The following is a 14475-nucleotide window of genomic DNA, read 5'->3' as shown; positions in this document are numbered from 1 at the left end:
TCCCATACTGTAGGTGCTCATCTGGGTAGACATCTCGTTACCACACAGCGCAAAGACCGTGATCAAACCCTCCAGCAAGCCCTTTAGAGCCTCTATGGAGGTATGCCCTTCTCCATTTTGTTTCCTTCAATTGGACATAATTGATAAATATACTGACCAATAGCAGGCATGACATAAACCCCCAACTTAACAAATCACACATTTAAGAAAGACAGAGGGAACATATGGAATGAAAGAAACGTCTGCATGTCCTCTCTGCAGTTACCACTGGATTAACATCACTGTACAGGGAATTGGTCTGGTACACTTGATGATACACAATGTTATCTTCCCATCAACTTCACAAATTGTGCTTGTCTTCTAGCTTTCTCCAACTTAACGTGGAGGTGACTGTCAGGGTTATTCAGTGTTGATTGTAGCAGCTGAGAACCACCACTGTTTTCAGGCCATCTGTCTTCGCTGTTGACCTGGAAAAACTTATTCAGAACTTTACTCCATCTTGCTTTGAGTACTGAAAGTTTGCAATCTGAAAAATCCACCAAATCATCTTCAACTGGCCCAAATTGTGACTGCCCCGCAGAAATAGCCTCTCTCACAGTTCCTAAGCCTATTATTCTTGGATAAGTAGCCAAGTGAGGTTTGCTGTTGTGGCACTTTAACTGGGGAATCAATTGCTCTTCACAATCCACATTATCATTACCACATTTTTATTATTATTATTTTTTTTTTACTACTGTTCACTGTAAGATCCAAGACAAATTTCCCATAGGCACAATAATGTCTATTCCATCCTAGCCTAATGAAAAATGCAATTTTCCCCAACATGATTTGAACTGATTGGAATCTCATGGAGAGTTTTAGCATTATATGTTATACTGTGTTTCATATGTGCCCTGTTTACTGTGTAATTGTGGTAAGAAAAGTGATAATCATCAAGTCATTATTATCAAATGTTAATGTGACAATACTTGACAAAACACCAATATATTTCTCATTTGTTAATATGGAATTCAAATTGATATTTATCCAATAGAAAAATTATCTCCCTTCTACTAACCAAAAGGACATCACGAGTTTGTGTGATTAATTGTTCAAAATCTACATCAATGATATTCCAAGATGGATTTGCAATGTCAACTTTTATGCAGATGATACAATAATGCATGCACAGAGCTGCGCCAGCCATAAATCTAAATCTAACTCTGGACACCTCCATACTAAACAGGTATGTGACAAGCTTCACGTGTTTGATCATCAATGATATTCAAAACTATGTTTTCAGTGATGGGCAAACCCCATAAAATAATATAGAAATAGAAATAGAAATATTGCCTAACAGTTGTATGCTGTTTCCAGTTTACATCCATGTCTGCACAGATTCAAATATCATACTGTCTGTGAATCTAAGACTCTTTTTTTTTTCTTTTTGAAAAAGCTATCAAGTGTACCTTTTAGCTTTCAACCTTTAATGTAGGCATCCAAGATAAGCATCATTGAGTCAGTATCTCATGACATGAAATACAATCACTTCCTCCCACTCTGATTCAAAGTTACAATCTGATGTCACAGGGTTGCTGAACTGTGACCTTATATCATATCTTTTTAATCTTTTCATTTTGAATGACATTTTGTAATATGAATTATTTAGTAATAGCCAAAAGGGTATTTGTGAGGTAATAGTGACTGGCACACAGCCTGAAAACATAATCACTTGGCCGCAGCTCAAGTACTAATAGTAACAACAATTACAATAAAAAAAAACAGTAGCTACTTAAGTTTTACATGACAAGTTGAAATTCTTGATGATGCAAGACTTGAAGGTGCCAATGATGACAGCTGTAACATGACTAGCCCTAACTTATGGGAAGCAGACAGTCAGATTGAGTGATAACATGTACTAAAAGTCACTATTGTTACAGACTCTGTATTAATACAGGTGGTGTAGGATAAGGATACAGGCTTTGACTAGCAACACTGTGAGACCCTTAGCTGGCAAGGAAACTCAGGATGTGGAAAGTAAATGAGCCACTCTTCCCCCTCCCACTACAGGACACATCAAGAGCTCTTTCAATATCCACCCCCAGACACTCACTGTTAGATATAATCAGTTAACTGACAAATATTTACATATTATGATGAATTGTCATAAACACATTTGTCTGGAATCGGAAAACTACTCAACATAACAGCTAAAAACATCAGTATATTTAATTTTGTTGAGCTGTTTCCCAGTGAGAGTAGTGAAGTATCATGGCTGCACTTTCATAGCCTAGCTGTGCATGTACAGTAGCTAAATAAATGGCCTTTGGTGAAAGAGAACAAACATACTCTGCAAACAATCCAATAGATAACTCAAAGGGAAAGAGCAAGCTGCTGAAGGGCCTCTGATGAATGAGGTCAGGGCCAGAGAAATAACCACTCGTGTTTTTACAAGATGATAAAACTTTGCTCCATGTGTGCTTTTTAACTGACTTTGCACAAAACAGGATGGATGGTTACAGTGGTTACAGACAAAATGCATGTACAAGGAAAACAAACACTATCAGACATCTTGATAAGGCAGCCAATGCTAGCTCTGCAGTACAAGCTAACGAAGCATGCATGACCATCAGGCTATGAAGCTGTGAAAACACTCAGTGACAAAAGACATTCTCCAGCAGTATGAACCAAAGCAATATGCAATGTTATGGTATGACAATAGACTTTACTTTAATCAGTTAATAAATAGAAGCATTTAATGACCAAGAATGAATTTAGAGTAAAATACAATTAGAGAAAGATTAGATTATTCCTCTTTTATGTGTCATTTATAAGCAAAAACAAAATACAAAAACAAATGAACATTATATTTACATGAAGAGTACAAAGTGCAGGTCAACATTTCAAGATGAACAACACATCCAGGATCACGTGTTGACTGGACAACTAGAATCCTCTGACTGTAATTTGTGTCATTAAACCAGCAACGATAATCACTGTGTTTCCCGTACCTCATTCTCTGAGTTGCTGGTGACCTCCTGAATAGTGTTACATATCATCCACTGCTTGACATAGTTAGAGTTTGAGTTGTTGTGCTCATTAAATAAATCAGGGCCTTTGTGCTCCCCCGTGTTCGAGTCCGAGGCCCCGGGGCTGCTGCACTCTACGAAACCACTGTCAATGGTGTCCAAGTCCACGTGAGGGTAGCCGTCTTCTGACTGCTCATTTGAGGCGAACGAATCCAGCGACAGCCTCTCTGGTTCGTGAAACTGGGCCCGTGGATGAAAGTTAATATTTTCCAAAGATAACTCGTTGGATATCTGGTTTTGATGCTGTGGTAACACCGCGCGTTGTCTGTCCATCCCGGACAGATGTGGTCCCTCTAAATCATAGCCGGCGTGCTCTCTGTTGTCCTCCTCAAACGAACCAAAGCTGTCTCTGAGGGTGTTCACTGAGCTCTGTGACATGACTTCCTCCTCGAACTCTTCTCCGGACAGGGTTACGGTGTGGATGGAGACGTGTCCCTCAGAGTGGCCGGTGCCCTGCGACGTGCCCCCGTCCTGGAGGTGCGGCAGCATGTGGAGGAAATGACCAGCGTTTTTAGTCTCGGGGTCCTCGCTGTAGCTCTGCTTCTCGTTGTTCCACTGGAGGACGTCGTGCTTATTCTCGTCCATGATCAGAACGTGTGGGTTGATCCTTAGGTAGTCGAACTCGTTGAACACAGGCTTCACCCACTCCTACAACAGAGCAAAGGGAGCACATTAACATATGGTCACATTTTCCGGTGATTGTGGAACAGGTTTGACATTTTCCACTTTCTTTCCGCTTTGACTTCTTAAAGTTGTGGTTCCAAAACTTTACAAACTCAGGGCCAATTAGAAAAAAACAAACATCTGACTCCATAACACTGCAGAGGCCAAATAACGTGTTTTAATGATGGTCAGACTTTCAAGACAAAACTAAAAGCTGGGGAAACATGTAGTGAGTCACAGTGGTTTATCACAGAGGTGGGCTTTAAAGGGATACTTCACCCAAAACTGATAATTCACCAATTGCCAAGGATGGGTTTGGAGAACTTTCAGAGTTATTTTCATATAATGGCGACGGATAGAGCTCACTTTTGAAACATCCAAATACCTCCATACTGCTCGTCCGTACTGACCCAAGTGTCCTGAATCAAATTAATTTGATCTCTGTTTTTAGCCTTGTTGCTCTTGCGAGATGTGCTGCGAGATGTTCTTCCGTGTTTACATCATACATCCAATGGTTTACAACGATGAACGGACATCTCGCAGCAAAGCCACTGGGAGCTACTACCACATCAATGCTAAAAACAGAGATCAAATACATTTTTTCCGAACAACTTTTTCTTGTCGCGGCTTCAGGACACTTGGGTCAGTACGGATGAGCAGTATGGAGGTATTTGGATGTTTCATAGTGTGTGTTTTGGACGATTCAAAAGTGAACTCTATCTGACACCATTATATGAAAATCCGTTGCCAGCCGGACCCCACCTGGAACTCCGAAGGTTCTCCAAACCCTTCCTTGGCAGGACGGTGAGTAGAAAATTGGTGAATTCTTAGTATCCCTTTAAAGGACAATTCCGGTCGAATTCAACACGGGGGTGTATTTTCATATCATTTTAGGTCTAAAAGAATGAATCTGAAGATTTTCAGTTTAATCGCTCCTGTTTTGCGGTAGCTGCGTATGTCCGCGCATCGTCACGGCAGCAATGAATGGGAGTGGATGTAAGTTCCGCTGTTTAGGCTGTTTACAGCCCTCAAAGCCGCAATTTTTTTCCACAGACAGCGTCAGATGGCTACTCAAACATGCACCGAGAAGTTTATTTACTTCAAGCAAGTCGACATGTTTGTAAAACTAGATCTAAGTCAAAGTCTCCCGGAGTCTCGCGCGAGCCCGAAGTTGCAGTGCTGGTGTATTCAGGCGCAGTCGGAGCTACCGCTTGTTTCATAAACACAGGAATATCAACTCTTTACTTGCTTGAAGTGTACATTTTTTTCCACAGACAGCGTCAGGTGGCTAATCAAACATGCGCCGAGAAGTTTTTTTTACTTGAAGCAAGTCAAGAGTTGATATTCCTGTGTTTATGACACAACGGTAGCTTTTCCCACTGCTCCTGAACACACCGCGCACGGCAACTGGGTCTCGCGCGAGACTCCGGGAGACTTTGAATTAGATCGACTTTTACAAACATGTCGGCTTGCTTGAAGTAAATAAACTTCTCGGTGCATGTTTGAGTCTCCATCTGACGCTGTCTGTGGAAAAAAATTGCGGCTTTGAGGGCTGTAAACAGCCTAAACAGCGGAACTTACATCCACTCCCATTCATTGCTGCCGTGGCGATGCGCGGACATACGCAGCTACCGCAAAACAGGAGCGATTAAACTGAAAATCTTCAGATTCATTCTTTTAGACCTAAAATGATATGAAAATACACCCCCGTGTTGAATTCGACCGGAATTGCCCTTTAATACACAAATAAATTACAATTTAAGAATTTATATGTTCATTTCTAATTAATTTTGTCACCAAATTGTGCCGGGGTTAGGGTTAGAGTTGGGGTCTGCCCCTCACAAATGGTAAATATAAAATCAGGGCCAACGGGTGATTCTCTTAACTAAACATTATTCCCAGTAAAACTACAATGCTAAGTGTTCCTAATAATAACAAGCTGCTAAAAGAGAGTATTTACTGCTTGAGTATTTAATTGCCCTTGCAAGAGTCTTAATACATTCTGACTACTGCAAAGACCCACACATAAGCATCATCAAATGGTAAACCCACTGCAGGCTGACATTATATTAGATCTAGTAAGCAGACATGATAGTGAGGTTAATAATACATGTCATCAATGTCACTACTTGTTTTTAACCTCACAGAAACTATTGACATTTTTGTTATTCAGTAGTCACCATTTTTAGTTTCCATTTCATTGAAAGACAGAAACTCCACAGAGTGAGACTGACTACACTTGAATGTTTCCACACCACACATATACGATTTTTCAATCGTATATGCAATTAAAAAAGGATGCAAGGAATAACTGTGTTTTTTTGTTGTTTGTTTTTACTTTGATGCACTCTCTCCACAGTTGTTTGTGGCTTTACAGCAGCTCATTCAAAAGCAGACATTTTCTGCAGCCAGCCCTTTGGCTCCATGCAGCAAGATGATGCCCAGATAAGCATGAATCAGTCTCTTGACGCAAAGGCCACCACATCCTGAAGTACAAAGCTCATCAAGCATCACGGAGTCGTCTCTGATCCGCTGACAAGCACACAAGCAGCCTGCACCCACAAGACAAAGATAGTGCAGGCAAACGAGACCAATGGCTTCTGAAGGAGCTGGCTCAGTTTGTCGCAGCGATCCTGATGAGATGATATACAGCATCCAACAACAACAACAACAAAAGGGCCATGTGAAGAGTACCAAAAAAGTCTCTGTCATGAAACACTTCACACTACAGACGTATTGTTTCACACTTTCACACTCGACCAGCACCACACCAGATTTTGGATGATGTAATTGGGGTCAAGATGATCTAACATGTAAAGGGACAACTTTGAGACGGAAGTATAATGATACAGAAGAATTCAAATACAAACTACACATTGGTGTGTACAGCATAATCTACTGTAGAAGTGACCTCTCTCACCATAGGAAGCTACACTTAATGGTGGAGCACTGGTGGAAAATAAAAATTTTGCACAAGAAGTCACATAAAAATATGAGTGTTTGATGAGATTTTGTGTTTTATGCAGACACTATTACAACAACATCTGTAATATCAACCTATAATAAACTTCACTAGGATTAAGTGGAGATTATTGATTTCCTTTTTTTAATATTCATGTGAAATATTCACATTTACTAGAAAATGTCTTCAAATATATTCCTCTATGCCTTCTATCATGTCATCACATGTGTTATGCACTTGGAACTTTTTGCAAACTTTTTTTTTGTGGAATATTTATGTTTGTGTTATTTGAGTTATGGAACAACTAAAGATGACCCATGTTAATGTTAATTAATATGGTCTCAATTGGTTAAGACATTTGAAGTGAAGAAGTAGCAGTGCACTTCAGTGCTTCACTATCTCTCTAGTACTTCCACCTCCACAGCGTCTTCTCTCACTTATCTCAGCAGCGCGCTCTGCTGGGCAAAGTTCATAACTGCTCACAAATCTCAAACTCACTGTTAAGTTACTGTAACAATGAAGTGGCTCATTCAGAAGTAAATGAACACATAAAGTATGATGACAGAATACCCCCATATACTGTAGATGAAATAAGGATATATATTTTTTTTTTTTAAAGAAAGAAAAAAACTTGGTGTTTACGAAAGACAACTAACAGTTTTATGGACCTGATGCAGGTAGGCTGAATGTAGACTATTATATTTATTGTTCTGTTCACTCAGCCACATTAGTACAGAACACACACATGAGGCCTTTGAGACCTTTTTTAAATAGTGTAATCACAATTTCAGGATCAACAGGACTCCACACAATGTCCTGATATTATTATAATAAACTACAGTCTATAGGCCAGAAAGGGCTTTACTTTGTTCTTAAACCCTTTAAACCTGATACAGATTCCACTGTTTGTCTTTGTTGAGCAGACTTCAAATTATGTCAGCCACTGTTGTTGAGTTTAGTGTAATTTAATCCTATACATGTTTCCAGGGTGGCCATGTTTAATGTTCTCTTGATGTCAGAGCTGCTTTGAGCTTTCATTGCCTATACTGGGCATTAAAACATGTAACCTGGACTCCATCAGTTCTGACGTACAATGAGTAAGTATTTTCTGTTGAAAAACAATATTTACACTGGTTTTAGGTGACAGATGGAAGAATTTAAATGAGGGAATGGAAAAGATAATAATAAAAAACATCACTACTCTGTGTAAACAGGTTGTTTTTAGCCTGACACAATGACACATAAAATACCTGAAACAGAGACATCAGGGGTATTTTCCATTGGTGTGGAACAGGTTGAAGTGTCAAAGAAAAATATCTACCCACAGCATCTCAACAGATGAAAAACGAAAAGCCTCTTGAAGCCCCTACACACTGAGTCATTTGCGTCACGGGGGCCCTTTTACTGTGAATGAAGGGAAAGTCCCACCGAGCGGGGTCCAGATGTGCTGAAAGTCCCCTCTTGGGCAACACCTGCTGGGCTGTTTTGGAAATTACACTCAGAGCTAAATTGAGCCGAGCTTGTTTTGCTTTCTCTTACCTTGAAGTTGCCTCCATGGTTGTGGTAGAGGGGCTTGAAAAAGTCTTCTGGGTTGGGGATGTAAGGCATCAGCTGGAGCTTCTTCTGGGAAAACCTGACGGACCAAGAATGGAAAGAGAATTAAAAGAACGAAATAACATTTAGAGCTCAAAGCTGCTGCGTCTCTTCTGATAAGCTGATTTCGTTTTTCGGTGGTAGATCATAACCAGTAAAACCGGTAGCAGAAAATGACTTTCATGTGAATTATTACACAGCTGAAAAGGTCCCAGTCACACGCAGTGTGGTCTCTAAAAGTTATTCTGAACATGAATCATAATGAAATAACAAAGCGATAAAATTACAAACTTGATCATTATAATTAAGTTAAAAAATACATGACATTCTCTATCCTGGCAATTACTGGGGTTGTTTGCAGTGTTAGTTTTCATTCATGTTTTCAGAATGTAGTAATAGGTCAGAAAGATACACTTTCCATTAACTAACAGTTCATTAGTCACTCTACAGCTATCTTTTAAAAATTCAAATTCTCATTATTGTTATCACTGATGCTTAGAAAAGTGCATGTCAGCCTGATAAGCATCATTAACAATGAGCCAGTCTTGATGTGTAATGTATAACATAGTTTTATACAGGAAACAGCAGTCTTTTGTTATAGATACTGAACATCCTCTTTTCTCTAAATGCTAGATCCTAGATTCCTGGTGATGCTTTCATGTGAAATTTAACTACTGATCATCATCCCTGTGTAGTCAGCTTAACTTCTGCATGCTCATTGCTGTGTTATACTTTACTAGTGCAAATGTTGTTACTGGAAAACACCTCAGAGTACAAGGCCAAACAAGTCAACAGCACCACAAACAGCAGCCTCTGTTAGTAATAATGAGACTCATTATAAAGACAATATGTAAGTGGTGCACTGAACCACACCAAAGTCAAAATGATTACAGCTCACAGAAGATTTTATCTCATGATACACGAGCTCACACTCCATTTCAGGCTGGTGCTTTCTTCTTGTAACTGTGTGCCTTGATATGTGAAATGTTCTCAGTTCTCTGACACTGACACTGCTCTGCATAACTTCCTATGTCTGCTAGCCATTTCAGTGCAAAGTGTCGCTGCACGTACAGTGCTGCAGTGGTTTCTCTACATGTGGGAGGTGATGCCAGGAAAAGTGTTGATTGAAGCACTTAGAAGACTTGCTAATCATTTACTGGAAGACAAAGAGTCTCTGACCTTAAGTCTTAATATGCTTTGACATTGCACACCAAGTTATGTTGTGTGCAATAAATGCAAAGTCAGTTATGCGAAACTTCTGAATTGAATTTCAACCAATTTGTGGGTTGTTGTTTTTTTTTTTTTTAATGATAATTTATGTTAATTCTGTTTATATGTATTCCATTCTGCAAGTTTCTCCAAAAGCTAAAGGACGGACCACTGGCTCTAAAGTACTTTTGAGCTCATGTGGTAAATAGGAACATACATGTATGGAGACATGGGCCACAGAAATGTTGGGCAATTTAGGCTATAAAAAAGGAAACCAGCTTAAATTTTCATACTAGGGGAATAAATACAGTAACTCAGTGTTTACAATACTCACAAATAGAACAGAAACACGATGAGAACAAGAGCGATGCCACAAATGGTCCACAAATAATGCAAATTGTTTCCTGTGAAGGAGAGAAAATGTTTTAGCATGTACAGAAAAAAATGACAACGTAACACTTCCTGTTTTTCAAATGTTGTCTAAAGCTTCCCTGTAGAAATCCATAATAGATGGCACGATGATTTCAAGCATGAGAAGACTAAAATATCACATGACCTGCTTAAACAATCTGACTTCACTTGAAAAAGTTTATCACACCGCGGTGCCAAGTTGGAAGCTACAGTCTTCTCTTACCTTTAATCTCAGATGTTCCTGTTGTTCTCCACTCTGCAGTAGAGCTCCACTCACTCCACGGCCCAAAATAAGGATCACCAGTAACTTTGGCCTGGACATCCACAATATAGTTGACATGCAGCTGGAGTTTGTCCTGTATCAGCTCAATGTGCTTTTTTTCACTCTCAATGGAAATAACCAGATCCTGTTGGAAAGGAGTGAGAAAAAAACAGAGTGGCTTCACATAAGAGTTGTCGGCTAAGAAAACGCCCTGCCACAGAGTCTCAATTTCATTCTCCTTCCATTTTGTGCTTTTGCTGACATTACCTTTGACAAGTCTTTGCTCTCTCTTATGCGCACTCTGTACGTGAGAGGGTCCACTTCGGGGCGGCTGTCCCAGGTGATGTTGTAGACCCCATCTGTGGATGTCACTGTAACGTTGATGGGCGGCTGAGGTTTCACTGTGAATGTAAAGTCCCAAAGGGGCCGGGGAAATATTGTGACGGTGAAAATGCAGGTATGCCAATAATACTCTACACCACAAGTGGCAGTTAGACATTATTTTTAGCTTTAATTTTAATTTGGCTGGTGGGCGTTTACTACTAATCACACTCGTGGGAAAGTTGCCAGTATGATTCCTGTAATCTCTAGACTTAAATGTGCAGTAATTAGTAAATAATGATACAAATAGGCTGGTTATATTTAATAATTGTATGTGTAACACTTGATGCTCATGCTGGATGAAAAGAAGTTAATATCAAACACATTCTGTATTTAATGCCACAAAACATGTCATAGCTGATGTCAGTGACCTTTCATCATGTCTGTCCTATCTGTTCTGTGGAAATAGCAAATATTAAAAGGTCAGATCGTGTGGTTAACTCACCCACATCACCCAGTTTCCAGCCAGACGACTCAGTCCATATTACTTCACCGTCTATTTGTCTGACTGTGGCTTTACACATGGTTCCAATGGATGTAACTTCATCAAAGTCCTCTGGATACATCACACACCAGGACTGAGGCGGTTTGACTTCACAGCTGCCTTCAACTTCATCCTCCTCACCACTGTAACAGAAAACATAGTGATGCAGTGCAGCTACAGTCATTATTGATCATAATCTAGCAATAATGAATGTAGTTTGCTGTTGAAGTTTTGTAAAAAAGAAAAAGAAAAAAAGAAAAAAAAGATCAGAAGATGCCAGTTGTCCCACAGCATTCAAGAAGCCAACACCCAATGTTACTGAGCTCATTATCATATATGACAACGAGAAGCTGTGGACAAGAAATTGTTTGGGATTTTTCAATGAAAAATAACTTAAATGATAAATCAATTAACAACAGTAGTTTATAGCCCAGTCTTATTGGTGATTTAAAAACACTGTTGCCATTAAATGACATCATTTGTCCACCAGGATTAAGGTGCTGTACATAAAATGTTGGTATCAGTAGGTGACTTGCCCTTGTTGCAACTGTTTAAAAGCCGACTCTGAGGAATGTTTCTTTGTGTTACATGTTTGTGTTAAAGTTACAGATGACGAAATATAAGGACGTTTTTTTAAATGCTAAATCAGTCAAGCTGAGATTACATCATCACGTCATTGTGAAGTTTAACACTGAAAACATCCTGATGACGTGTGAGGCCCTGCAGAAGGTGAGCGGGGCTTGCGAGAGTGATGCATCTTCATTTTCTTCATTTTCTAATGCTCCCCCCCCTTGACGAATGACGACAACAGATGACACTGGGTCTCTCACAATTTCACTGATGTGACAGCAAGATATGACAGCCGCAAAGATTAAGTGTCATTTAGTGGGGAGTACAACAAATATCTTCCACGCAGCCCTCTAAATCAAAGCAAGTGCTACAGTAACATCACACACATTCATTACCAGCCATGCTAACAACAGTTTGTACCTGCAGGTGACTTGGAGTAGGACAGGGTGTGTTGGCACGGAGCCTGAACAGGAACAATTCAGCAAAGTTTTGTAGTCCGTCGAGCAGGTGACGTTGCATGAAGACGTGACTGTAACAGAAAATAAACGTGTGAGTTTATGAAGCATTTACTAAATTTAACATATGTGCACTACAAACGTCTGCACTAAGAATAGGCGCGATAATGTCATTCAAGTTAAGAAGCTCGATTCAAGACAAACACACAGCGGTGTAGTCACACAGTGGATTACAGTGTGTTACTGTAAAATAACTGATCTTATCTTACAATTCTGCCACATTTTCCCCCACAAAACAAAACAAAGGCACTGATTAATTAAGGTGACTCACCATGGATGAACAAAGTGAGGCCCCACAGCAACAATAAGAACTCAGGCTTCAGCGCCATGGGGACGACCTGCTGTTATCAGCAGCTGGATAGACAGAAGGAAACACAGCAGCTGAAGCTAAAAATAGACACTGTTTTACAGACATTTGTTGTAAACTTGTCTGTGCTAAAAGTAGAAAAAACAACACATAGACAGTTCAAATCTCAATGACCAAAAATAAATGTAAAACGTAACCCATCTGATATTTGTTTGAATTCGGGATAGAGTTTTCTAATTGACAAAAGGTTCAAAAATCTATCTTCACATCAGATGTGGTGAATCGACATTATTGGCATTAACAAAAATAATCACTTACAACCATAAAAGAGCATTTTGATTTTCCCCATTTACGTCACAGAATTACAAGTTCATAAATTGTTATAAGTAAGAAAATGGGTAAAAATCTAAAAAAAAAAAAACCCAACAACAACAACAAAAAAAACACTTTAAGTTTTCACTAAACACATTTTAAAAGAAGCAACAATCTTACCTCTGGTTGATTTTAAAATCCTGCCACCTAATCAGTCAGCTAGCTAACAGAGTCACTGACGCGCCGCTGCCCGTGTGAGAACGTTTAGTGGAAGAACGCTGAGCTTGTGTCGCAGGCGTCATCATCAGTGGCGTGACTAAGGATGTGGTTTCAGACCCTCTGAGCGGTGTCTGTGTGGTGCCTTTCCACCACATCCACATTGCCGCTATGAATATGCAGTAGTTTACCATTAGAGGAAAAAAAAGAAAAAAAAATCAACAGGAAACTGAAACTATATCTACAAAATAATGTAGTCATCATGTTTGTGTCACCTATAACCACTGTAAGAATTTGCTGGTGTTCAGTTGAGGAAATGAAATAAATATATACTATATATTTAACCAGCCTCCTTTTCTTGTTAATCTTCTACTGCCTCCCTCATGTTAACTAATACAAATCTCTTCTTTGGTTATGTAGTTTTTGACATTTACTCAAAGCGCAATTTCAATGTGTTTCAGTACTGAAATTATTCTGAATACTGACACCACTAAGGCTTTGTGGTGCCTCTCAAAAGACCCTTAGTTACACCTACATGTCTACAATAACAGTTTAACAGGGGTTTTTCAGAAGGTAACACCAGAATGCATCGTATATGAGGGTAAATGAGTCATAGCTTTTGTGTGGAGCCTCTCAGAACTCATTTTAATCAAATCTCTTCTAAGTGTTATTAATTCTAAGCACTTTGAGCTAAGTGTTCATATTCTCCACCAGGAGCCACTATATGTGAATAGAATAATAAAAAATTAACAGATTTTTGATTGCACAGCGGGTGGGTCTTGGTGGGACTCCAGTCACTACGTAGGCGTGTAAATGTGTCTTGTTTAACGTCACTGTGGCAATGTTAGTCAAAGCCAAATGTCATTCAGTCATACAAACGTACACCAAGCTTCACATCTGCTTTGGTCTGAACCGGGGTAGAGGTTGGTTACAGCACAAACGCAAGAGCTGAAAAAAAATAATCAAGTTGATTCAACAGCTTCTTTATTATGTGCACCTACAATATCAAAAGTAACTCTTTGCAACAGCTCCGCCAAAGATTGAGGGATGAAAATATGAGTCCTGTCAGTCCATAAAAAATATGAATAATGATTAATTGGAAGTTAATTGCACATTTTTATTGTGCCTAAAATGTACCTTAAATGGATATTTCTATAAAGTGGGCAAATGTACCTATGTTACATTACCCCAAAACAATGACAAATATTCTCCAGAAACCCTGTATTTGGTATAATAACATGACGGGGCCATCTGGGTGACAAACAGTTAGCAGAAATAGGTTAGCTTGCGACTGTGAGCTGATTCATTTCCAACATCTGACTCAAATCACGGGTCGAGCCAAAGGTAAGAGTATTGGAATTTGTGTAAAGTATAAAAAAGTAGTAAAAAAGTATGGTGAGAATTGACATTAACCCAGCCTGACTGTGTTGACTTTGACAGCCCTAAGATACAGATGTTAATTTGACTAGATGTTTATGAGTGAGGTTGTAGTTTCAGCATAGTTCAATACAGTTCAGTCCAG

The 14475-nt window shown here is 39.3% G+C and overlaps 1 protein-coding gene across 1 annotated transcript; it reads right to left on the bottom strand.

The window, feature by feature from the left end:
- Nucleotides 1–2176: 2176 nt before the first annotated feature.
- Nucleotides 2177–13564, bottom strand: il21r.1 (interleukin 21 receptor, tandem duplicate 1). Its single transcript, XM_085802442.1, has 9 exons — nt 12918–13564; nt 12390–12505; nt 12024–12132; nt 10995–11176; nt 10436–10569; nt 10121–10313; nt 9830–9899; nt 8233–8326; nt 2177–3716 (listed from the first exon to the last, which is right to left on the bottom strand). Exons 2-9 carry the CDS (start codon nt 12445–12447, stop codon nt 2973–2975), a joined length of 1584 nt encoding a protein of 527 aa, XP_085658568.1. The 5' UTR covers nt 12448–12505; nt 12918–13564; the 3' UTR covers nt 2177–2972.
- Nucleotides 13565–14475: the final 911 nt, after the last annotated feature.

This window comes from Trachurus japonicus, chromosome 16 (assembly GCF_045865225.1).
Source record: "Trachurus japonicus isolate A0001 chromosome 16, Traja_1.0".
NCBI lineage: Eukaryota > Metazoa > Chordata > Actinopteri > Carangiformes > Carangidae > Trachurus > Trachurus japonicus.
This window is presented reverse-complemented; position numbering and strand designations above follow the sequence as displayed.